Source organism: Mustela nigripes, chromosome 7 (genome assembly GCF_022355385.1).
Source record: "Mustela nigripes isolate SB6536 chromosome 7, MUSNIG.SB6536, whole genome shotgun sequence".
Taxonomy (NCBI): domain Eukaryota; kingdom Metazoa; phylum Chordata; class Mammalia; order Carnivora; family Mustelidae; genus Mustela; species Mustela nigripes.
This window is the reverse complement of record NC_081563.1, coordinates 22,565,560-22,592,252: the sequence shown is the minus strand read 5'-3', so window position 1 is coordinate 22,592,252 and position 26,693 is coordinate 22,565,560. Positions and strand designations below refer to the sequence as shown.

At 44.1% G+C, this 26,693-nt stretch overlaps 1 protein-coding gene across 3 annotated transcripts in view; it reads right to left on the bottom strand.

Moving 5' to 3' along the window:
• The window catches only part of BABAM2 (BRISC and BRCA1 A complex member 2), a 406,624-nt gene that overhangs the window by 84,641 nt on the left and 295,290 nt on the right, over positions 1-26,693 (bottom strand). For all 3 annotated transcript variants that reach the window (XM_059405362.1, XM_059405361.1, XM_059405360.1), the window contains one exon: positions 1,249-1,348. In XM_059405362.1, the coding sequence (XP_059261345.1) occupies positions 1,249-1,348 (100 nt within the window). The remainder of the gene's footprint in view (positions 1-1,248; positions 1,349-26,693) is intronic.

Genomic DNA, 26,693 nt, shown 5'->3' with positions numbered 1-26,693 from the left:
GAAAATATATGACTAGAAATTAATCTCAACTGGAGGGCTTTTTTAAAAAGGCTTTTCTTCTCAGTTCTGGAAGACCAAAATGTACATGTTTCTCTATAATACTGGGACACAGATTTGAAGTCAGTACAAAGTCCCACAATGTAAATAAGAATTCTATCCTCCAAACAGTTCTGAAGGAGGGCAGAGGCTGGGGGAATTTGGTCCAATGAGAGGCAACCACTCCACGAGAGTTAGATGCCCTGGAATCCGTGCCAAGCCCACAGACGGCAGACTTGCCAGATTTTCATTTCTCTGACATTTAAAAAATAATACTGAAGGCTTTGAAATATTATTGCACTTCAAAAATATTTCCTATATTGAGATGAGCTATCTTTTGAAAGAAAGAGACAAACAAAAGATTTCTTCTCCAAGCCCGTGTGCACAAGTCAGTAGGAGCAGAGAAAACAGTGCTTTGGGAATCAAGCGAAGGAAGTGAGTCAATGTGGGAGATGGGAAAAAAGTCAGTATTGCTTGTGGACGGATATCTCCAGTTTTTAGCTAATTACAGTGACTGGCCATTAACAAGTACATATTCACACTTTTTAGAAATATCTGACAATAGCCATTAATGTCAACTCAGTTATTCGCTAATGTACTGACTCATTCATGCGGCTAGGAGAAAGCTTTCGATAACCTGATGGGCTTGCCTACCAGCCCAGCTGATCTGGAAATCCTGCTCCTACCCTACGAGCGGGACTCTGGCAAACTGCTCCTAGACAGGACATGGAGAATCAAGCGCTGACTAGTAAAAAGTGAGGTACAGAAAAGCAGAAAAGAGGTGAAGGAAGCTCTAGTGAATTACCTTGATACTCACTAGCGGCAAACACACACACACACTCACACCCCCCCACACCCTCCCACCCACGCATGCACCAGACAACTGGGAAATGGAGCAGTTCAAAGGCGCAAGACCTAGCAAAAACTCGGGACATAAAAGAAATTAGAGGAGGAGGAGGTAGAAGTTTAAAAGATGAAGACAAGACTGGAACAGGAGGTCAGAATCCTTAAGAAAGGAAGAAGGAGCGCCAAGAACTAGGGAGAGAAACAGACGAACTGTAAGTCCAAGTAGGAAAAGCCAGTGTCAGGTGGGGGCCCAAGCTGGGATGGGGTGCAGAGGACGCGCCTGCAGGACAAGGCCCACAGTGCTGGGGCAGGGGCCACGTGGAGGGAGGAGCCTCACGAGGGGAGGGCCAGGAGACTTGTTTTTACCTTGTTGGTGAGTAGGTGGCATACTTGAGGCACATAATCAATGAGACATCCTCCTCCTGGAAAAGCTGGGATATGAAGAGCTGAGGAGCCTCCAAGTGCACTGAAAGGACAAGAGTACAAGGGACACTTCTCTTAGGGCTCCAGCAATGCAGGAAGTGACACCCCCAAACAGACTCGCCTTCTCTTATCAATGTCTGCCCACCAGCCACTTGAGTTAATGAGGATGGGGACATGGGTTTCACTTTCTGATGACATTTCTTTATCTTATTTGTTTTGTTAGATCAGCATGTTCAGATGACCCATGACTACCAACTAATGACTGATAACTAATGGTTCTATCATGCACAAAATAGCACATTTTGATTGGCGTGGATAAATGTCTTGCCAGTATTAATGGGTTGGACCTCTGATGGAGACGCAGGTGTTCGTACTCTCCATCATGTGCTGGGCAAAGAGAAGTCATTCCTTAACCCCCTATGCTAAACTGAACTGAATTCCTTCAGCACCACCACAGCACACTGGAGGGACTAGCTCTGCCCCTTACCAGCTCTGCTGCCTGTAGAAAGCCTCTGGGGCTTTAGCCTCCCCGGGTTTAGTGTGGGGCCGGTGGTCTAGGACAGGGGCTGCAGACTCTAGACTCGACCAGGCCCAGGCAGCTGATATAACTGAGCACCCAGAACTCGAGAGATTCCACACCCAAAACTCCAGCTGACCTCTGCTATGTTGGAAACACAAGCCCGGTCTTTGCAGACCCTTATTTTTCATGTGAAGCCAAAAATCCAGATGACTTAAGGTCTCAAATTTTAAATTGTGGCAACGAACTAAACATCTTTGGAAACACTGTACTGCTCGGTCCTGTGTCTGTGGGTCGATATGGGTAAAGTCTGCAACTCGTCCAAGTCGACACTCACATTCAATTCATCTACACAAGAAGGTGCAGTCAAAAATCAGGGATCCAAGCAGTAATAAGACACAACACTGATCCAGAAATAGTTCCTAGGACTTTTGTGGAGATTCCCTTTCAGTTTAAATAACCAGCATACAATTACTAAAGAAACTGTTCAGAACTTCACAGTATATATTTCACAGCCCATCCTTAATCTTGATTTCATCTTCTTTCCTACTCTCACTTTCCTTGGGTCCTAATTTGTTTTTCTCACTTGAATTTTATTTTAATGCATAGGTTTCTTACTCCAAAAGCTCCTTCTACCACCTCTGTAATATGATGGGGTATAAAGAGACCCCTAAGATCCGTTAATACCGTGGTTATTCATTAACTCAGTCCCCAGTTACAAGGCTGTAAATGGAAGCAAAGTGCCTCCCCATAAGTCTCGACAATCATTCCTAAATAGTTTAGAGCAGACGGACTTAGCCTAGGGTTTGCAATACAGGGAAAAACACACCTAAGTTTTGAAAAGGGTCCCAGACCCAGCCTGTCGCCCTACTGACCACACTGAAATTAATTTTTCCGGTAGTAATGGATATTATGTTCATTTGTTTATGGAATGAAAAAGTCCCAACATATGAATAAAATCACAGGCGATGTGAGGAAGTCAACATGGGGTGGAAATATTTGGTGTTGACTTTTTCTATTCAGATGAGACCTAAAAAGCACAACAACTCTGACAACTGAGAAAATTATGAGACAGCATTTGACTAAGTTTGACATTAATGAATCATCTACAGTCTGCAACTGCACAGAATCAGCAAGAACATCACTTCCGTCTGCTACTCTCAGAGTAGACGTTGGAGGAGATTTAGACTAAACTCCGAAGGAAGCTAGGAAAATTCCTATCACTTCTCATGACCTGGAAGAAGGCTTTTTGTCCCCTCTTTTGTATGCAAAAGTACAGAGAGGGCACACTTCTAACTGGCAAGTTCTCACAGTTCCATTAGGATGGAAACTGCTTAAGAGTAAAATTCTATAGTACAAGAGAAATAAATCCTATATTTATATCTTGTCTTTCCTGGGGGGAAATATCTGTGTAACATAGAAATACCAAGATCCAGGCTTCTCATAGTATATGTAGAGGAACAACCTTCCGCATCCTAAAATTCCAAAAAATAAAATAATTTGGACAGTTTCCTGGAATTGATTATAATGGGCTCTGACCTGTATATGATATTACAGTATAAGTTCTTAATTGTTCACTAAATTGAATCCAAAAAGATGAAAACAGTCCATGGGTAATCCTCTAAACTTGAGACTCCCTCTGCTTCTGACACACAGCCATTAAACAAAAATTACCTATAATGGTGGAGAGAAGCATGGGTGTGGAGAAGTCCAAAGACCGGCTGCTCAGCCTCCAGGCCCACCTCTCTGCACTCTGCTTCTGTGATTTGCCCAAACTAACCCTTGTTGTCAGGTGCTTTCTTGTTACCTAGTTTAATCCTCCCCACAATTCAGGGAGGTGAGAATTAGCACTGTAATTTTACAGGTGAAGAAAGTGGGGCTCAGAGGGCAGAAGAAACTTTCTTGGGTTCCCACAGCTAGAGATGGTAAAGCCCAGATCTGAACTGGCCGGTTGCCAGAGTCCCCACGCCCCCAGTGAGTGGGGTTGGGACTGCAGGGATGCCCCAGGGCTTCCAGAAGCATGGAGACCACCACTGAAGCAGGCACCGGGATGCTCATCTCTCTCTACAATTGGCCCCACAGCCGCAGAGCAAGCATTCCTGTCCATTTTGTTCATGCCTCTGTCTCTTCCAGCCCAGCCATCAAACAACCACATCCGCTGGATCTCCGATGTGAGGGGTGGACCCCTCTGCCCCATCTAATTGTGTGCGACAGCTGCCTACACAGCTCTGAGCCTCAGTGTGTGAAGAAGCACTTGAGAGACTACAAAGGACTGCTCTAAATGAGGGTTTATTTTTAAAAGGACACTTACTGCACCCTTTCTCGAACTCCCTAAGTTCCTTAGCTTGTGGGGGTTCTGAACCTCACTGCCCCGTCCTATCCTGATAAGCGCTGCTGACTCCTGTAGAAATATCCGCCTCGCGGGTAAATATTTAACAGGCTGCTCTGGCCTGAATGCTGCCCCGATCGTGCTGAACAAACAAAGTCAAGTGCCATGAAATAAAAAAGCTGTTATGATTTTAAAGGGTGCAGGACAGAGGGCTGGCCTGGTGATCTCTAATTATTTAATATTCACGAATCAAAAACTATTGGGTGGGGCACATACAATGAAAAGCTCAGCCTGTGCGGAGATTGCCAGGCTCCCTGATCGCTTCCCGGGAATGCAGGGCGGGCTGGAGAGAAGGCAGGGCTGGACAGACTGGCTCCTTGGCGGGTGGGGAGGGGCAGGGAGGGGCGGGGAGGGCCAGGGAGAGCAGAGGGTGGAAGGGACCACTGCTGTGGATTCTTCTGATCTCCAGACCCATGAAGGGAGGAAGCAGGGTCAAAAGTGAGGAAAAGTCAACCAGAGTGGCGAGGTCTCAGACTGAGACTGATAAGACGAAGGGGTAGAGAATGTTTTGATGAGAAAGCACCTTCTCTTTATGGACTGAAATGACAAGTGAAATTCAGCCATTATTTCTCAGACCGGAAACTGAATCCGTAGATATAAATTAGGAGGACACAAGGCCAGATTCTGAGAAACCTTCCAACAATGGAGTTAAACAGACCAAAAGGTAGCCAGAAAAACACTTCCAGTCCGATTCACTGGATCTAAAACTCAAATGTAAGAATTGTCTGTGTTCACTGTATTGATGCGGTTGTTTTCCATGCAAATACAGCTAATAGAGCCCTTTGGGAGCCGGGCCCTGTCTGCAAATATTCAGAGCACTTCTACTATTGAAGACTTGACTTGGCTATGGTGCAACAGCATGAGGGAAATATTTTTGACATGGAAATTGACATGGAAAAACGCAGGGAGTCAGCCTGTCTGAAGGCCTCACTTGGGACAACGGCGTTTGATTTTAACCCACTGTGGAATGGCAACTCCCTCCTCTCTGTGTGGGATTTGACCTCATTGGCCAAATAAAATGAGCAAAACATGACTTGGCACTGGAGAAAACCAGAAGGGCCAGTGATTTTCAATTATAATTCTTGCTTCCGCCAAGTTCGGTTGTTTGGGTCTACTCAATTTTCTCATCAGTGCCGTGGGATACTACCACTCTCAAAAAGGCCCATCTCGGGACGCCTGGGTGGCTCGGTTGGTTAAAGCAGCTGCCTTCGGCTCAGGTCATGATCCCAGGGTCCTGGGATCGAGTCCCACATCGGGCTCCTTGCCCTCCGCAGGGAGCCTGCTTCTCCCTCTGACTCTGCCTGCCATTCTGTCTGCCTATGCTCGCTCTCGCTCACTCTCTCTCTCTGACAAATAAATAAATAAAATCTTTAAAAAAAAAAAAAAAGGCCCATCTCTCTCAAGGGACAAAGCAACAATTAGAATTACAGTAATATGAAGCGAGCACCGAGCAAGCACTCTACGAGAGACTTTATTCTCAAATGTCTCCTGCTTGTGCAAGCTACCGTCAAGGGTTATGTCAAGGCTCTGTCAGAGACACTGGGATCAGTGTTACCATCCTGCTTTGCCTCAGAATCAGGTTCCGGGTTCTGGGTTCTGGGTTCTGAGGGAGAGGAAGATGACCCGGTTGCCTCTGCCACTGGACGATTCAGGGGAGTATTGGAGGGTGAGGCACTGACAGGGGGAACTCCCAGGATGGTTGATGGACTCCAGTTGCCACGAGTCCCCAGGTTAAGACATATCCATAGGAAAAGTTAACTCTCAGTTCAGCTCAACAAACACTACCTGTATGCCCAACTCTGTGTATGGACTTCAGCTTCCTGTTCTGGATCCATTAGCACCCCTGCTAATTCCCTCCAAGGTAGAAGAATGCCAGGGCCCTCAGGAATCTGGGGCACTCTATAATGTCAGAGTATGCTTCCTGGTGGCCTGCCAGGAGAGCCATTACAGCAAAACACAAGTCACTGTTATTTACTGAGGATCTGCTTTTGCCAGGCGCTCTACTAGGCATTTCATTATCTCTAAACTCATAACAACTTGGCCAAGTAGACCTAAGTAGTCCAACTTACAGAAGGGGACACTGAGGAAGAGCTGAGCATCTTTCCAAGGTCACCCAGCAAGTAAGCTGCAGAGATGGGCTTGAAACCCAGTCTTCTTGGTTCCAAGGTCTACATCCTTTTTTGTCAGAAAGACAGTGTGAAAAACTTAAAATTCTATCCCTGCTATGTCCTGAAGCAGAGGTATTTGTGGCTGATATTATCCTCAGAAAAGCTTAGATCCATAAAACTCATCTCATTCGTCCTTGTCTTAAGATATCATATGTTATAACAAGTTAACTTATACGATAAAGAAAAAAAGTCCTATCTAGCCTCTCAAAACCCAGAAGTGCACAGATAATACATTAAGGAGAGACTCTGATTTGTTTGTTTCCCCCAACTACATTTTCTTTGTGCTAGTAAAGCATTTTCTAGAGCTGTTGTCAGCCCTTGTCTCATTTCATAGATTCAACCTTGAGCCATCTCAAGAGTCTCTTGATACCTTAGTTAAACAAAACCAGGGTCTAATTCAAAATCGAAAAATCTCAATGAGTATAACAGGAGAAAGAAAATAAGAGCTTACAGTGACAAGTTAAGCTTACAAACAGAAGAAAATCTGGGGAGTCAAACTGGATGAGGGGTTCACTAGGAACCAATGGAGCCTGGCCATACTGCATCTGTGATTAACCCAGTGTTTCCATTAAATATGCTTCATGGTATACTGGCAGGCCTTTACTAAAGTACTGGATCCCACTTTGTGTTTCCCATTTTTAGAGGGACACATGAAAATGGAAATGTCCTGACACCATGATAAATATGATTATACACTGAGGAAATGTTCCTCTGGAGCAAAGTCTAAAAAGAAGCTGAAAGTGTTGAAATTACTTAGCAAGTTATGGAATTATTAAATAGAGTGACTTAAAAATGTGAAGACAGAGGCACCTGGGTAGCTCAGTGGGTTAAGCCTCTGCCTTTGGCTCAGATCATGACCCCGGGGTCCTGGAATCAAGCCCCGTGTCAGTCTCCCTGCTTAATGGACAGCCTGCTTCTCTTTCTCCCTCTGCCTGCTGCTCTGCCTACTCGTACTCTCTCTCTCTCTCAAATAAATAAATAAAATCTTTAAAAAAAACGTGAAGACATACTCTAAGGACCTTTTGAATCAGCTGTTCCTTGCTTACGCACAGTATACATGAAGAGTTTAAAATATGATGGATTTCATTGGTACAGTGAGTGATGGGGCAGGAATAACAGTTCCATTTAAGAAGCACTAGGTATGAGGCACTATGCTAAGCCCCTCCTGTATGATACCATCTCTGCTTCATACTAACCTGAAACAGAAATGTTATCCCATTTTACAGATGGGAAGGATGGAGCTCAGAGAAGCTACAGAACCTCTCCAAGGTCACGCAGGTAAATGGCAGAGAGGCATCTAAATCCAGGAGACTCTGACCTAAATCTACCCACCAGCACCCCCCTTTGTGATTTTTGACACAAAAAGCTATCGGCAGACCTGATGTCTGGTTCCACGTGCATCAGGTTCACGGACTCTTTGTGGCTTGTGTAGTTCAGGCTGAGCCACGGAGGCTGTTTCCAGAGACCTTTATTAAACTGATTTAGGTACCTGAACTGAAATAATTCCTTTTTCATTCTAGGTAAATGAACCCCAGGAAACCCAGAAGAACTCTGCGGGCCAGAGACCTGATGGGCAACTCCCAGCAGACAGGAGGTGGCACGCAAGCAAGAAAGCCTGATGTTTGAAAAAAACACAAGTGATGGGAATATTGTAACTGCAAACAGAATATGTCTCACGACATGAACGCTAACCGAGTTTTTGCTCGGAAATGTGTTTTTTAAGTCTGTTAACATCTTAAAAAAAGCCTTCAAGGGATGGTAATCTTAACAGATGTCCACCATCAGGATTCTGTTAGCATGTGGAAAAGCATTTAAAGTAAATCCCCCGAAACAACAATGGACTTAGCAGATGTTCTAGTAAGGTTTGGGATGAACTGCTTACGACGAAGCTTGGCTGCACTAGATGTGAGCAGGAGAAGCGAGAGAGAAGCTGTTCCCCTCTGGTTGCCTTTTGATCCCTGGCCTATGATTTGCAGTTGATTCCACCACAATTTCTTTACAAAATGGAACTATTTTCAAATATCAGGCATTGGGACTGAGTACATTTACTACCGGTTTGTTAGAAATGTACAACTCCGAGGCCCCGGTGAATGGATGTATCCCTCTGCTATTATCCAGGTACAGTTACTTTCATAACATATTTACTGGGGAAAGAAAATCAATACATACATATATCAAATCGTCACATTGTATGCTTTGACTATCTTACAAATTTGTCAGTTATACGTCAATAAAGCCAATAAAAAAAAATCAATGCATATCGTAGTTACCCTCAGCTACATGCACAAACGTTTTTATACCTCCTTCCTTACTGCACACTGGTTTTAATGGTCAAAGGAAATGCAGAGAATGAGGGGGAAAAATACCTTTGCCTGTCTAGGGCAGAGAAGGGTATCTACCTGATTCCTGGTTACTGTTACTTTCTAGAGCCTCAGGCACACAAATAGCATTAGGCAACTTCATGCACACATTACTGGCCTCTGAGCTCCAGGAGCTAATCTGTAGAAAGTGGCAGTTGGGCTGGTGCACACAAAAACAAGTAAAGATATCAGAAGATGAGATTAGCCAGGGTGCTGGCACCAAAGTGCTTTTCCCCCCTTTACAATGGCCTTACAAAGTAGGCAGCAAGTCTTACTATGTACATTGTAGATATGAGAAGACGGAGGCTTGAGATGGATGACTTGCCCAAGGTGTCACTGGAAACAGTGAAACTGGGTTTACCATCTTTTCTCTGCACTAGTAGTTTTCATGACTGTGTAAGAATAACCTGGGGAGCCTGTTAAAAACTCAAGAAACCCAGGCACCACCCCAGAGAAGCCTGCTCATTTGGTCTGAGATGGGACCTTCGAATCTGCATTTTAAGAGGTTTCTTAGTGATACAAAATCAATGCACAGAAATCGGTTGCATTTATTTACACCAACAACAAGACAGAAGAAAGAGAAATTAAGGAGTCAATCCCATTTACAATTGCACCCTAAACCATAAGATCCCTAGGAATAATCCTAACCAAAGAGGCAATGAATCTATACTCAGAAAGCTATAAAGTACTCATTAAAGAAATTAAGGAAGACATAAAGAAATGGAAAAATATTCCATGTTCATGGATTGGAAGAACAAATATTGTGAAAATGCCTATGCTACCTAAAGCAATCTACACATTTAATGCAATCCCTATCAAAATCCCACCCATTTTTTTTTCAAAGAAATGGAACAAATAATCCTAAAATTTATATGGAACCAGAAAAGACCTCGAATAGCCAGAGGAATGTTTAAAAAAAAAAAAAAAAAAAAAAGCCAAAGTTGGTGATATCACAAGTCCAGACTTCAAGCTCTGTTACAAAGCTGTCATCATCAAGAGAGTATGGTACTGGCACAAAAACAGACACATAGATCAATGGAACAAAATAGAGAGCCCAGAAATAGACCCTCAACTCTATGGTCAACTAATCTTCGACAAAGCAGGAAAGAATGTCCAGTGGAAAAAAGACAGCCTCTTCAACAAACGGTGTTGGGAAAATTCGACAGCCACATGCAGAAAAATGAAACTGGACCATTTCCTTACACCACACATGAAAATAGACTCCAAGTGGATGAAGGACCTCAGTGTGAGAAAGGAATCCATCCAAATCCTTGAGGAGAATACGGGCAACAACCTCTGTGACCTCAGCCGCAGCAACATCTTCCTAGGAACATCGCCAAAGGCAAGGGAAGCAAGGGCAAAAATGAACTATTGGGACTTCATCAAGATCAAAAGCCTTTGCACAGCAAAGTTAATAAAACCAAAAGACAACTGACAGAATGGGAGAAGATATTTGCAAATGACATATCAGATAAAGGACTAGTATCCAAAATCTATAAAGAGCTTATCAAACTCAACACCCAAAGAACAAATAATCCAATCAAGAAATAGGCAGAGGACATGAACAGACATTTCTGCAAAGAAGACATCCAGATGGCCAACAGACACATGAAAAAGTGCTCCACATCACTCGGCATCAGGGAAATACAAATCAAAACCACAATGAGATACCACCTCACACCAGTCAGAATGGCTAAAATTAACAAGTCAGAAAACAACAGATGTTGGAGAGGATGCAGAGAAAGGGGATCCCTCCTACACTGTTGGTAGGAATGCAAGCTGGTGCAACCACTCTGGAAAACAGCACTGAGGTTCCTCAAAAAGTTGAAAATAGAGCTACCTTATGACCCCAGCAATTGCACTACTGGGTATTTATCCTAAAGATACAAATGTAGTGATCCAAACGGGCACATGCACCTGAGTGTTTCTAGCAGCAATGTCTACAATAGCCAAATGATGGAAAGAACCTAGATGTCCATCAATAGATGAATGGATAAAGAAGATGTGGTATATATATACAATGGAATACTATGCAGCCATCAAAAGAAATGAAATCTTGCCATTTGGGATGACGTGGATGGAACTAGAGGGTATTATGCTTAGCGAAATAAGTCAATCGGAGAAAGACAACTATCATATGATCTCCCTGATATGAGGAAGTAGAGATGCAACGTTGGGAGTGTGGGGGTAGGAAAAGAATAAATGAAACAAGAGGGGATCAGGAGGGAGACAAACCGTAAGAGACTCTTAATCTTACAAAACAAACTGCGGTTTGCTGGGGGAGGGGGGAAGGGAGAGGGTGGTGGGGTTATGGACATTGGGGTATGTGCTATGGTGAGTACTGTGAAGTGTGTAAACCTGGCGATTCACAGACCTGTACCCCTGGGGCTAATAATATATTATATGTTAATAAAAAATTAAAAGATCTAATAAAAAAATAAATAAGTAAATGACCAAAAAAAAAAAGGAGGTTCCCTAGAGGATGCAGGTGCCGGTGGTCCTCACCCCATTGCTCTGCACCTCAGGCTGAGGGTGCACACCCAGGACTGGGAATGGGGAAACCTGTGGGAAAGACAAATTTGCCTCCCATCCCTGGGGCATTAGGTCACTGACAATTTGAAAGGCACTTGGATAAGAAGGTGAAGAAAACACAGATGTGCTCTGATGGACTAAGGTCTGGTATGGGAGTATAAGATACTTATAGAAACAACTAGAAAGAGGGCGATTACCACTGAGTTGATTTGTGGGCAAAAGGCAGTGTGGTTACACGCGGGTAACCAGAAGCCCAGGCGAGGGAGCAGTCAAATCAAGACCGGGGGCCGAAATAGGAGGGTCGCAGATTCTACTTCAAAAGGCAAGGCACTGCCTTAAAGGCTGGGGACTCTGTGGGCAGCAGCCCATGACTCCCGGAGCACAGTAAGCAGCTTTTGCCCCCATGAGAGAAGCATCTGTGACACTTCAGCCTGCCCAGGTGAGCTACGGGTGAAAGGGCACCTGCCAGGAGAGTGAGTGAGAAGATACAATGGTAGATCCTGACGCATGCCAGTGGTGACCTGGGCAGGAAAGAAAATCTGAGGTTAGAAAAGGAGTTCTGTGGACACCTGGGTGGCGTAGTAGGTTAAGCATCTGCCTTCGGCTCAGATCATGATCCTGGGGTCTTGGGATTGAGCCCTGCATCGGGCTTTTTGCTCAGCGAGGAGTCTGCTTCTCTCTTTTCCTCTGCCTGCGGTTTCCCCTGCCTGTGCTCAATCTCTCTCTGACAAATAAATAAAGATAAAATCTTAAAAAAAAAAAAAGAAAAAGAAAAGAAGTTCTGTTCAGTGAGAGAGTGAGAGATGTCCTGGGGAGAACAGTCTGAAGCTGGAGACCAAATCTCAGGCAGTCTCGATGCTTAATGCAGCATCTGACAACTTCCAAATTTATACTCTAGCTCAGCCCTTCCCTCCACTTGGGACTCAGAGAGCCGACTGCCTGCTGGCTGCCTCCCCTGGACCTCTAAAGTGTGCTTCTGACCTAACCTGCTCACAAGCAGAGCCTGCCTGCAAAACCTCGTGCTCTCCCCGCGGCCGCCAGTGGCAGCCCTAGCCTCCTGCTTCCTGCTTCCTCAGTCATCCCGGGCTCTCCTCTCTCACACGCCGCAGTCAGTCAGCCTTGTCCCGTCTCCTGTAACTTCTCATCCGGATTCCTGCCTCCAAGGACAGGCCGGGACTATCCCACCTCAGACCGCTGGCCCAGTCCTTCTGTTCCTCGCTCGGCCTGGAACATTCTTCCCGGCCATGTAGGGGGCTTCTGCCTGACCTGCCTTAGGTCCTCCTCAGGTCTCACAAGTTCCTGAACAGCTGCTTCTAACAACCCACCTACATCCCAGGGATCCCCTCATCTCTGGTCTACCTTTTGTACGGCATATGTGTCCAGAAGACACTCTACATATGGTATCTGTTCCTCGTCTCCCCTAGCACCCTTCACTAGAATGGGGACCTCTGTCTGTTTTGGTCACTACTGCAATACCAGAAACAGGAACAATGCCAAGTTCATAGTAAGCACTCAATAAATAGTTGTGGTATTAAAGTCAAATGAATGTAGGGAAAAGTACGGGGGTCAAATTTCCAAAATGGACATTAGAAGGCATGTATACAACTTTTCTGGAACAGTCATTGTGAAAGGGCCCAGGACAGGGGTCAGCAAACTCCGTCAGCAAAGGGCCAGGCAGTAACCGGTGTCGGCTCTGTGGCCACAATGTGTCTGTCGCAACTGCCCAGCTCTGATGCCGTGGCATGAAAGCAGCCACAGACAATACGTAAACGGGTGACGCACCGGGTGCCAATGGAATTATTTACGGATGCTGAAATGTGGATTTCATACAATTTTTACAAATTTTTAAGTTGTTTTTCTAGTCATTTAAGAAATGTGAAACATCCCTCTCAGCTCGTGGGCCAAACAAAGTGGGCTATAGTTTGTGGGCTCTTGATCTAGGATCAAAGGATCGTTTGCTAATTCGAGGGATGCCGAGGATGGGGATGTATCCAGGAGGAAAGAGAGGCAAAAAGACCCAGAGTAGGCTGGCAAAAATGAAAAGCAGTCCCATTGGTCAAACCCTTTATAGACTATATTCGACCAGCCTGGCAACCGCAAGGGTTCGTCTTCTTCGGGCAAGGGTGAGCTGAGCGGTAGGCACGTCGAGGCCCCTCGTGGACTGTGGGAGTTCTCATACTGATACTGGATTGGAGCTGTGCAAGAGAGGTATTTATAGCATCTCAAATGAAGCTTGAGGCGTTTTCTGGTGCTTTCTCCTTCTATGCTAGGTGAAAAAGCTGCCTACAAAAGCCTTCCTCCCACCCAAAATACTAGCTGTTAGTTGGTGACTGATCTTCAGAAATATTAAGATGAATCATATATGCTCTTTTCACAGTGCAAAAAGAGATAATTTTAAAACTCAGAAAATGTCACTTTGGGTAGTCACACACCATACAATTAGAAAAGCTGCCCAGCCTGAAAATTGTAAATAAATAAAATCCTGTTCTTGCATGGAAACAGTTTTCCTCATTTAGATTCCGATGCTTGTCTTGGGACTTGCCTCCAAGATTGGCTGGTGTTAAAACGTGTTCAGTCCCATAATCTGATGATGGAAGGCGGCCTTTGTTCTCCACCCCTCTTCCCTGGGGCCCTCCCTGGCTAACCCGGCTGTTCTTGGTAACCCAGGGCACTCAACTCTGCCTTTCTCAAGCTGCGGCTCTTCTCACTTAGAGGCAGCTTGGGGCCTTCCTGTCTCTCCTGCTCTGGGTTGGCCTAAGAGGCGCCAGCTGACGGCGGGCTCAGCCTGGACCCAAGCACTGGGAAAGGAATTGCGTGTTTCTTTCTTTTTCCTGCTTCGAGAAACAGGTATTTTTGTCTTTGATCCCTGAGCTCTGTTTTCTTTCTCTTGTTACTAAACAGTTCACTCCCTATCTCCTCCGGGCCCCTCCCTTGCCCTTTTTTGCAACTTCATCATTTTTCTGCACTGCACCGTTTGGCACAGGAGAGGAAGGGAACCACATCAAATAAAGGAATGCAACCACAAAAGCTGCCTTGAGAAGCGAGGCCCGATTTTTTTTTTTTGTCAATTTACCGTTTTTGGACTTGTTCTCCCATAATCAAATCCTCTCTATCGTGTTAACAATGTGGTAGTGTGTCAATACATTGGAATTTTGCTTCAATCAGCAACCCAGAGCTTAATAGGAAAATGAAGCAACAAAATGCTGGTCTTACTGTTAACCTTAGGCCAGGCCTGTACTTAGGATAGGGATGTTGGCTTCTTGATGGTATGCGGGCCAAACCTTCAGCGTTTTGTGAGGAGCTCACAGCAGAAGCCTAAGGCAGTATCTTGGGCATTACTTAGGCACGCTTCCCGCATCACAAGAGGGACAATCACTCCAAGGACACTGACTGAAGCATGAAGCACACCAAATTCTAGTAAGCTAGAAAAACTTTAGCCTGAATTCACCTGCAGAAATTTAAAAAAAAAAAAAAAAAAACACACATTTGGGGAGGAGCAGACTGGGTAAACAAAATGGGTGATAACTTAGCAATACAAAGTAACAATATATTCAGTACGAATGAATGAATGAATGAATGACATGTTCGGCTTGTGGCAGCCATTCCTGGGTCTGGTTCTGTGACACTCATTAAGTCTACAGTTTTCACAAAAGGGCTGCGTAAAGTTAAAGTATTGCTTTGTTGTTGTTGTTCTAAATTTAGAATATGTGTTCAACACATAAACCATTTAGGTACAACAATAAGGTGCCACAATTCCAAAAATTTTGGAAGTCACTATTCCATTTCCTCGGGATATATGTGTTAGAATTAATGTTTAACAACAGCTGGTTAATAACATTCATCACAAATGAAAATACCAGTTATAGAAGTTGAACATTTTTCTGTGATAGTTTTATCTTTTGTGACTAAGTTGGTAAACTAAACTGCCCGTAACATGAAGGTCAGTATTTCTGTTGTGCTTTTGGTTTGGTTCACATGGAACAGTCACAGGCCACTTTGGTTAACGTCGGAAATCACGTTCAAAATCTTGAACATCATCTATAGCATCTACAAACAGTCAACAGATGGGTCATACAGTGATTCTCCACCTTTACCTGCCCCAGCACCTCCAAGGAATGTGGCGTCCCTCCAGTGATCCTCCTGGGGAGAAGGGAAGGGGTAGAAGAAGAAGTATCTCTTCTCTCCTCCCCATTCCAGGCCACCGCGGCTGCCCGAGATGAGCGAGCGCCTGATACAGCCGAGACCGTGGATGATGAAGAGAAGCGGGAACCGCAGGCAGGTGCTTGCTTGGAAGCACCCCCTCTCCTTGGCCTTCTGCTGCTGCTGCTGAGGTGCCTGGCCCTGCCTCCAGCTACCGCTCCAGGAAATGGCTGCAAATGTGCGGGCAGGATGTCCCAGACAGTGGATGGAAGTACGGGTGCCCTCCACAGAACCGTGCCCCACGACCAGGCAGCATGCTCCCAAGTCACCTGCGGAGTGGGGGAGCCATTTTCTGGAGCGCAGTGGGGAGAGGGAGCTGAGGAAAAAGATAATGATGAGGGACCTCTGGGCATCTGCAGAGATGGGGGATGGAGGAGGCTCTGAGCAGGGTCAGAATCCTGAGAGAAATACTGTGCATTCAGTAGATGCCTGTCATTTGAAAAACATTTTATCTTACTCAATCAATTGTTCACTTACCAATGGAGAGAGTGGGAGTTCGGTTCTGTTAATATCCATCTGTGCTGAACTGGGAGCCTGTTTCTGAATATTACAACGGATTTACCTGTGTCTTTCAGTTTAAAAAATTGTATATTTTTTTTTAGGTTTAAACACTATTTTTATCAAATTCTCTACAATGATTCAATGATCTCTACAATGATACAATGAAGAGATAATTCAAAACAGAAACAAGGGCATGCGCAGGCCCAGACAAAGACCGTGGAGCAGGCCTGAGGAGAAGCAGCAGGAGGCCCAGGGGCAGGCCTTGCTCCAGGCAGCTCAGGGGAATCTGGGCTTATGGGGAGCTTGATGACCCCGCAAGGCAGATGTGTTTGCTTCTTTAACCCAGTGACACAGATGCAACAGAAGGAGAGAGACTTCGTCAGGAAAGGCGTGGGTTCTGGTAAACGTAGACAAGGATGACACCAACTTCACTGGCCAAATATAACTGGGTTTGGCCCAATAACTTGCTTGAGACGCACTTTCTTGACTGCTTCAGAATTTTTATTTTTCTTAAGCTTTCCCAACTACAACACTTAAAACTTAGTAATACGGCAATATTAACAGCAGAGAGAGGAATGCAAATGTAACTTGTGTAACAGGCTGCATGGCTGAACCAGAGCCACTCAGTCTTCAGGGCATCGATGGGCCTGAAGGAATTTCATCCAGACCCACACAGAAGAAGAACATGCTGACCGGACCTCTTGAGGTAAGGATGAAGGTTCAGACACTCTTAACTCTCGGGAGTCCTGGTTCTCTCCCCAACTAACAACCCCATGGAAGTCCTGTAGACATTTCCAGTCTTCAAAGAGAGAGGCAGGGAAGAGTCCACAACTTCCGGGCCGGGCCACCAGGCAAACCCTCAGCATCGGAGTGCGCAGAGATCAGCCATTCACCGCAAAGCCTCCAACCACTCAGACGATCAGCATCCCTCCTTCCTGATCAGACACAGAACGCTTCTCGGGATGACCTGTGGTGAGCTGAGGACAACTCCCTTTTGTGGGTGCTTTCTCATGTCGCTAGGCACTAACCGGGGCACAGGGTCCCTTTAGAGCAGGGGGAGCCCTGAAGCCCACTCACATCTCATCCGCAAACCCAAGCTACAGCCATGCTCCTCGCCTGAGCAGCAACCACCGCAGCTGTCCTCTCAAGCCAACATGAGGGTCAGGCATCCCTGCAGACGCGAGCCTCCACAGAAGGGCGAGGACTGAGCCAGTGCTCCGGGACAATGTGCGACAAGTTCACATGGGCAGAACCAAATCACAAACGTAAGCGAGTTTCGACATGAAACATCTGCCCATCAAGGAGCGGAACACATGAGTGAACCTTCCAGTGGAGAACCACAGAGCCACCAGGGAAGAATGAGAGTGACCTAGAGGTCACAGTTCAGAAAAATGGCCATGATATATTGTTACAGGAAAGAGCAAGCGGCAGAGAGATGCGTATCATGCCATTTTTACAGCTAAATGAAAACAACCACAACAAAACCCCCAAATGAGCTACAAGGAACAATGCTATGAAAATATGGCATCCACATGTTGTAGATTTTCCAGTAAGTCATGTTTCCCCTCCGCTTTTTCACTGAGGGGAAGGCTCGAGGTGCACTGCCCCGAAGAAGAGGGTGGCACCACACAGGTCAGAGACGCCCCCCACGTGGGGAAGCAGGGAGGACAGAGCACTCAGGAGCACAGTCTTCAGGCAGGAATGGAGAGACACAGAGGTGGAAAGGGGACAGAGTCAGAGAGAACAGGGTCTGCTGCCTGGGCATCGCGGAGACCTTCTTTGGGCCTCAGAGGGGAAAACGAGAGAGCGAGAACAAGAACTGGCAGCGACGAAAGGATAGAAGTTCTAGATTAACCGAGGGAAATCCAAATGGAGAGGGGTTCTTAATTCCACTGCTTGGAGTGGAGAGGAAGAGACGGTGTTGTCGAATATTCCCCAGGGTGAGAGAGTTCGGTGAGAGGGTTGCTGTAGGACCAAGAGGACATTTTACCTTGTATACTTTGTTCTTTGGTGGCACTGGAATTGGGATTGGTGGCTATAACTGGCACCTATTACCTTGAGAGCAGGGAGGAAAAGAAAGAGAAAGAGCGCAACCAAGGTATTAAAATAAGCAGACGCAAAGCACAGAAGGTACTGCACGTGGTGAGTGAAGGTGTAATGGGAAGGGCCACGGCCAACCACATGGACGAGACCCCCCAGTGGTATGTGAAGTCCTTACACAGTTTGCTTCTGGGCCTGGGACTCTACAATTCCCAAGGGCTGTGGGGATTCCACATTATTGATCTGAATTCTACTACTGTTTAGAAGAACAGAAGTGACAGTTACTGTACTCACAGCACTGAGCGCTTCCCATGAACCCGACATGGTACGGCAAGTCTCCATGTGTCAGCTTTATTCACTCCCGACCAGAGCCCTCTACGGCCGACGTGTTTTACAGATGGGCAGGAAGGCCTGGCAGGTTCAGTAACTGACTCCGTTAACTCATCCAGCAAACGACAGACACTGACGGAACCCAGACATTCGATTCCTGAAGCCACAGACTACACCAATGCTCCATACCCTGCCTCACACCGCAGAACATCTGGCTGTGGGGGCTTTAGTGCTTGCTTAGCTCTCCCAGTACTGTTTTCTTACATGCACAGTGACGATGGGACCAGCTAACTCTCAAATCCTTTCTGGTTTGGAATCAGGACACTGTTTTGTCACAGGACCCTGAACCATGCTTGTCCATGACATATGATCTCTCACCAGCCCCGCATGGGTGGAAGTTCCTGTAGCTGGTATTACCCATGTTTTATTTTGCAACAGGGATACTCGGATGCTAAGCCCTACATGCTTGCTAGGCTCCTTGCAGCCTGCCCAGCCCTGCAGGCACTGTTGCTGGGGCCCTGTGAATGCTGCATTTTCTTCTCAGCCCCTACTCTCGACTACAAGCCTATTCCTTTTAACTAAATATGAAACAGTATCTCACTGAATAGTTTCTTTGCTTATAATCCTCTGCCTGATGTTTTGTCTGATTAAATGGAAGCCAGCCCCTTGCATAAGTCTGGAACAAGGGTAGGCATTTGCCACACAGAATAATGGCTCCCGAAAGATGTCTGAGCCCCCATCTTTAGAACCTGTGAATGTGGTACCCCACATAGCAAAAAAGCTTTTGCAGAAGGTTAAGGACCTTGACATAATTAATTACTGGGGATTACCTGGGTGGGCTCAATCAAATCACAGGAGTCCTTCAAAGCAGAAGAGGAAAACAGAAAAGTAAATACGAGATGTGACAACATGCGCACCGCTGCCAAAAACCCGCAACCTGAATCTAATCACAAGGAAGCATCAAAGGCACCCAAACTAGGGAACAAAATAATGGCCTGTACTCTTCAAAACTGTTCAAGGTCAAGAAAGATAAAGACTGAGAAACCACTCCAGACTAAAGAAAAATAAAGAGGCATGACTACGAAAGGCAATGGGTTATCCTGGCTTGGATCCTGGATCAGGGTAAAAAATAGCTAAGAGGGATATTATTGGAACAATTGACAACATGAGAACACAGATTGTGGATCAGATAAAAGTACTGTGTCAGTGGTCCATTTCCTGATTTGATAACTGCACTGTAGCTGTAAGAGAAGGTCCACGTTCTTGGGAAATACTTTCTGAAGCAGGTAGGGTAAAGGGCATCATGGGCCCAACTTACTCTTAACTGGCCGAGTTAAAAATAACCACGGTATATAAATATACATGCACAGAATGACAAGGCAAATGAGGAAAACGGTAATAACTGGTGATACTGGGTAAAAGATAGAAGGTAGCTCACATTCTGTTCTCGTAGCTTCTTTCTTCAGTTTAAATATCAACATAGAAAGTTACCTCCCAAAAAACCCTATAAATTATCCCTTAAATTGTTATGCTCCTATCTGCTGTTCTCTGACACACAAAGACAATTTTAGGGGAAGAAAATAGGAGTTCAATGAGTTCAATTTTCTCTAATGGAATGGAATGTGTAACTGGCTAGCTGATCTTTCAATTACTGTCATTGATACGCGATGTAATACCTTGTGTACAGAAGACAAGCCATGAGTATCCGTCGACTGAACATGAAGCAATTCAGTTTTAGAAAAGAAAGTCAGCATCTATAAAATTAAAACTTAACAAAAATTAGCCTTAAGTGTGAATGAGCCAGAAAAATGAAGTGGGTAAGAGCCCTTTGTTCTGGAATCAGATGGGCCTTGAGTATCTGACATCCAATCTGGCCACTCAGAATAACGGCCTTACAACAAGTTGCTTGAAACTTCTCTAAGCCTCAGTGTGCTTGTCTATGAAATGGGCATGAGAACAAAACTCCCCAGACTACTGTGAAAGGGGACTTAAAGAATCACGTGAGGTATTTAGTAAGTGGCTCACACATAGTTCCAAAGGCTGCTTCTTATGACCCCTGAGTGCTAACACTTACATACTTTTCATCATTTCTCTTCCAAGAGAGAGAATCAACATCACACTAACCTACAAAATACTGCCAAATGCTTGAAAAGTCACACTTTTCATGAACTTAAAAAACCAAGTTGCCCTGGAGGAGTGTAGCTAGAGGACTCTCTTTAAATTTCCTAGCTCATTGGTCTAACGGGCCCCTCCTCCCCCCCAACCCCCAAGACTCTACAACTTTAGACATGCTTCTTCAAACAGAGAACTGCTTCCACATGGGAGACGTTCTGGGGGTTTCTTTTCCTAATTCAGGGGCACTGCTTATTCTCCCGAATGCAGGATGGCCCCCGTAGCTCTCAGGCCAAACTGAACTGTGACTTAGTATTCTGAGTTCCACATGCCCAGCTTCCTCCCACTTCCTCTCCGTGATGCCTTCGTTGCAGTGCGGCTGGACACTCAGAGATGCACTTACTGATGACATGAACGATTCCCGACTTCCTCCCAGCACTTATGAATACAGGTAATTCCTCACAAATTAATGCCTTCTGGCCATCACGCCTGCCCGGCCATGTCCATCACCCAAAACACTTAAACGAGTGCCAGCCCACAAAGCCTTTCTTTTCTTTCTTTTTCCTTTTTAATCACTTTACTATTTTTGTATTTTTCAGTAACTTCTAACAAGAAGCAACAATTCTTGAACTGTACAATAAGCAAGTGATTTGCTGTTGATCTATTAAAAACAGAGAAGGATAACTAAAAAAAAAAAAAAAAAAAACCACCTGTGCTATTTCACTCACTGAACATCAAAGGTGATCCGGAGCCGTTCTCACCACTATGATGTTCAATCACTCCCCTCATCATTCACTCAGCAAATATTAATACACACGGCAGGGAACAAGATAAACATCACTCTTGCCCTCACAGAATTTCTAATAAGAGACAAACAAGGCAATAATAGGAGCGCCTGGGTGGCTCAGTCGGATAAGGGGCTACCTTAGGCTCAGGTCGTGATCCCGGGATCCTGGGATCGAGCCCCATGCTCCCTCTCTCTCTGCCTACCGCTCTGCCTGCTTGTGCTCTCTCCTTCTCTCTCTGTCAAATAAATAAATAAAACCAAACCAAAACAAACAATGTAATGATAAAAGATAACCAAATAACTGGAAAGAGCAGAAAGCACTACGAAGGAAACAAAAGATAATGTCAGAGAGCAGGACTAGGGATGTGGAAGTAGTGGGAGACAACCCCACGGCGATCAGGAAAATATCTCTGAGGAGATAAACTTAAATAGACCCAAAAGATGAAGTGGAGCCAAATAAACATTTGGAGGAAGAGTCTTTGTGGTACAGGGAACAGCACGTGCGAAGCTCAAAGGTGGCGAGGAGGCCGGAGCACTTGTGGCTCAGGAAGACTTCAGTGGGGCCAACCAGAGCACCAGGGCAGGTGGGAGGAGAAGGGCCGGATGTGGTGGCAGGGGCTCGATTGTGGAGGTGATGTAACGTGTCTGGATTTAATTCTATCTCCACGACAGTCTTTTACTGTTTCTTTCTTCTTATGAAGCTATTTATGGGTTTATATAAGCTCTCCACACAATAGGCGCTTAATAAATGCTTGCTAGGGGGCACAAATTAGAAAAGAAGCCAGGAGGGAAATGGAGCCAATATTCTAAGATCTTGGGTGATAGTTTCTGTCACCAACGCGTACATGTGCTCCATCAACCTTAACTTCAGGTCAATAGGTCTGTTACACTGCAGGAAAACAAGGTTGCCATAGCAACTCTAATTAGCTGGTTTTCTTTCCAAGGAGGATGAACCAAATACTGCACTTACAGGCTGGTTTGGTTCTCTAAAATATCTGAAAGGACTGCAATCCTCTACAAGTTGGAACATTTAGCACAGGGAGTGCCTCATTTACCAACGAAGTGGGTTCCCAAAGTTGGCTTGTTTGTGAAGTCAAGGGATGCATTTTCCTTCAGAAATAATGTTGTAAAGGAGGTTCTACTCCTAGACCAATCCACGAAAGCTTTTAAAAAATCCAGAGTAGCAGAAATCCTGTAAATTTTGCAATGAGAAAATAACAGAAATGAGTTCTTTTGAAATGTAGCAATTAAACAAAAATTAAGTTGGATCTTTTAATTGATCTTAGTGCTCTTATCTGAGGAAAAGAAGGTTTAATTAGAAGAAAATGAGGAGGGAAGTGGAGAATTTAGTGCAGATTCTATTAAGGAATTCGGGGCACCATCAAGGTTTTTAGAGGTTAACATCACTAATTTTTTTATTATTATTACTTTAGATTCAGGTGTCTCTCAGAGAGCTTAGTCATAATCATGGTCATTTTGGGCTCAAAAACAAGAGGATGAACCATGAAGAGGGGTTGCCCTGAGGTTTTCATGCTGTCCCAAGATTCTCTAAGGAAACAGAAGACATTAAAGAGAGAGACATAATTAGGGGAACTATGAAAACCTGAAAAAGTAAAATAAGAGAGAAAGAGGGAATCCCCATGAGAGTCGGCAAGAGTGGAGGGGTGGAAGCTGGTTTCTATAGGACAGCTTGATGGTTACCAAAAACCAGAAAGGTGTGGGGGAGAGAAGAGGGGGGGAGAGTGAGAAAGACAGGACAGGTGCAAAGGAGCAGGGGCGAGAAGCTTATGACCAAAGACTGACTGGTCTTAGACGGGTGGAAGAGAAGAAAGTTCTCATTCATTTATTCAAACATACGGAATGTTTGCAAATTAAATGGCACATTCTTCTAAAACTGAGTCAGCACTTCATATAACCCTGTCTCATCCAAAATACCCAGCACAATGCTTTGGATATGAGAAAGTTTAATAAATTATTGTTAAATACATGAACATTGCAATAACTAGGAGAGTAGCAGATGACACCAATAAATGCCTATTCTGTGTTGAGCATTTTATATGTATGATATATGTATCATCTTGTTCAATCTTCATAACAACATGAGATAGTTACTAGACCCATTTTACAGATGAGGAAGCTGAAGCTTATGTAAGTGGTCTGCTTAAGGTCACACATAGTTAGTAAATGACGAAGGCCACATTAGAACAAAGTTGGATTCCAAATTGCATGCTCTTAACCTCTCTGCTCTATACCTACCTCAATAAATATCACAGCAAAACTAAGAAAGGAAAGATCTTCAAAGTCCAGATTCTCAACAAGTATCTGATCAATTCCTCTTGATATTCATCAATGCAGAATTAACAATAACATGAATTCATATCCCAGACTGCTTTCTCTGGAATGTTCTTCTCCTTCAGATTACTTTATTTAACCACTGGCAATATGAGTGTTTCCCAGTGAGTGTTTGGGAAAGGCAGCAAGTATAATTCAAGATAGATTTCAACTGCCAAAGCAAATAAGCATGCTGGTTTAATAAATAGTTATAATGATGGTCAGAAAACACATCTGACCAATTCCAACAAGCATTCATGACAGGAATAAAAGGGAACTTACTCAACTTGGTAAAGAACACTTAGAAAAATCCCACAGCAAACATTATACTTAAGAGTAAAAGATCAAATGCTTTCCCAGTTAGGAACATGAACAAGGGAAGAATGCTGCCTCTCACCACCCTTACACAATATAGTACTGGAAATCCTAGCTAATGCAATAAGGCAAGAAAATAATATAACAGGCATACATATCAGAAAGGAAAAATAAAACTGTCCTATTTGTAGATGTCATGATTGTCTATGTAGAAAACTCCAAGTCATCTACAAAAAGCCAGTAGAACCAATATACAAATTTAGCAAGATTGTAAGATACAAGATCACCACACAAAAAGTAATCATATTACTATATACAAACAATGAACATATGTAAACCAAAATTAAAAGCACAGTACCATTTATAATCACTCCCTAGGTATAATGCAAAAGCAAAGAGCACAAACAAATTCTTTTGCAGTGATATAACAGCCCTGGCTCATGATTCTGGTGGTTATCTGAAACTGCATAAGATAAAATTACACAGAGCTACACACACACATGCACAAAAACACACAAATGAATGCAGGTTAAAAAGAAGCTTTAGAGAGGACAGATGGATGCAGGGTGTAACAAAATACTGTTAAATATGAAGGATGACTATCTGGAGTCCATTATACTGTTTTCCAGTTTTGTGTATGCTTGAGAACCATATATATATATATATTTTTTTTCTTTTTTCTTTTTTTAAAGAATGCTCTATGCCCAGCATGGAGCCCAATGCAGGGCTTGAACTCACAACACTGAGATAAGACCCGAGCTGAAACAAAGAGTGGGACACTCAACCAACAGAGCCACCCAGGCGCCCCTTAAAAAATATTTTTAAGTCCCAACCTAGCTCAATGTAAAGACAGCAATTTCCCAAACCAACCTATTCTCCATTCTGATGACCAACAGGAAATTCAGGAGACATGAGAATGAATTTCTGTGGTGCCCTCTGAAGGTTCTGACTACTATTTGCTGAGGAAATGCTAACTATTTTATTATTGATCCAAAAGAAGTATCTTGGGTGAACTTGGAGCTCCGAATTATATAGACTGTGTTCTGAGAACAGATTTAAAATACTTGAGTTGTCTTGTACTACTGTCCGATGTTTGTATAAGAAATTAAGAGGGCGCCTGGGTGGCTCAGTGGGTTGGGCCGCTGCCTTCGGCTCAGGTCATGATCTCGGGGTCCTGGGATCGAGTCCCGCATCGGCCTTTCTGCTCAGCAGGGAGCCTGCTTCCCTCTCTCTTTCTCTGCCTGCCTCCCCCCATCTACTTGTGATTTCTCTCTGTCAAGTAAATAAATAAAATCTTTAAAAAAAAAAAAGAAAGAAATTAAGAGTTAACACTAGGATGAAATCACTCTATGTCTTTGTTCCAAAATTTCTGTTAAGTGTTCTGCTTAAATGTTTAAAACGTTTTGTATAGAGGAAATATAATTATTTCAAGAAATCTGCTCTGAGGAAGTTATTTTTTTTCTTTCCTTTTGGAGATTCATTTCAAAGGGACTGGCCAAAATTATTTAATGACTAAGCTTTGCTACTGTACTTGAGTTTCATGGAACACCTCCTCCAGGACCTTCAATTGACATTAACTATTAGGAAGACGAAGCCTTGCTTGCCTTGTTTTCCCTTTCTCTGCATTCTCTCTCTCTTTCTCTCAAGGGGGAAAAAAAAAAGAATTCCTTTTTTCACTGAAAAAAAAAAAAAGTCACTGTAGTACATGCTTTAGGTGTCTTTCTCTTGTCTTAAGCTATAAAGGTGAAATACTGTCTCCTGCTACCACCTTTGCCACCTGGCAAACTCCATGGTTTTCTTTAATATCTAGCTCAACCATCATCACAGCTTGGTGCAACTCCTACACCTTTTCAGGAAGTTACCAGCACTCTCTTCTCTTCTCTTCTCTTCTCTTCTCTTCTCCCAGTGTACTTTGTTCATAACCCAAACACAGCACTTTCCACAGTAGAGTATAATTTACTGTCTCCTATGCTGTCCCCTCCTCCCTAGACCGTGAGCAGCTCAGGGGTGGAAACACATCTTTCTTATTTATCTTGTAGCTACAGAACTTGGCTCCATTCCAGGCACGTAATAGGTAGTGAATATCTCATAAATTAATAATAGACAGGAAAGCAGGAAGAACCAGAGAGGAGAGGCCTTCTCCTACCCTAGCTCCCCCTGCAGGCTTTCCTTTTTCAAGAGACTTCAGTGTTAAGGAGATGGAATGATATTATGGGAAGCTATAGAGCCAGTGGGCCATGAATAAGCCCAGAGATTTCCATGTTTAAGGAAGGAAGTACAAGAAAAGAATGGTGACACATGGAAATGAAACCACAGGATTAACAATTAGAACAGTTAAAGGTATATGAATAGGTGCTTAAAATTATACCAAGACTTCTGCTTCCTTTTGGATTTCTCTGTATCATTTACATTAAAATAGAGATGCCTCCCCCTAGAATTCAAGATTAACTGTTTTATGAAATAACTATATTTCTATGAAAGAAAATCATATTGGAATCTTTATCTTAAGTAAACCATGTCTGTATCTCAATCCCTAGGACTGGATGATGTAGCATGACCAATCGCTACCTTCTAATCACTACCTTCTAATGGCAGGAAACCCTAACTGTAGGCCAAACGTCTAAGAAAAAAACAAACAGTCCTCAGTAGTGGCCCTGAGGAATAAAGAACCCACAGTGGCTAGACAGGTATCTGACGCATAGCTGTTCAGTGAACGTATTTTGAATGAATGAATGAGTAATATGACAATAATAACAACACAATTAGAGCACATACATTGTCTTCTACTCAGCTGGCAGGGCTTTCC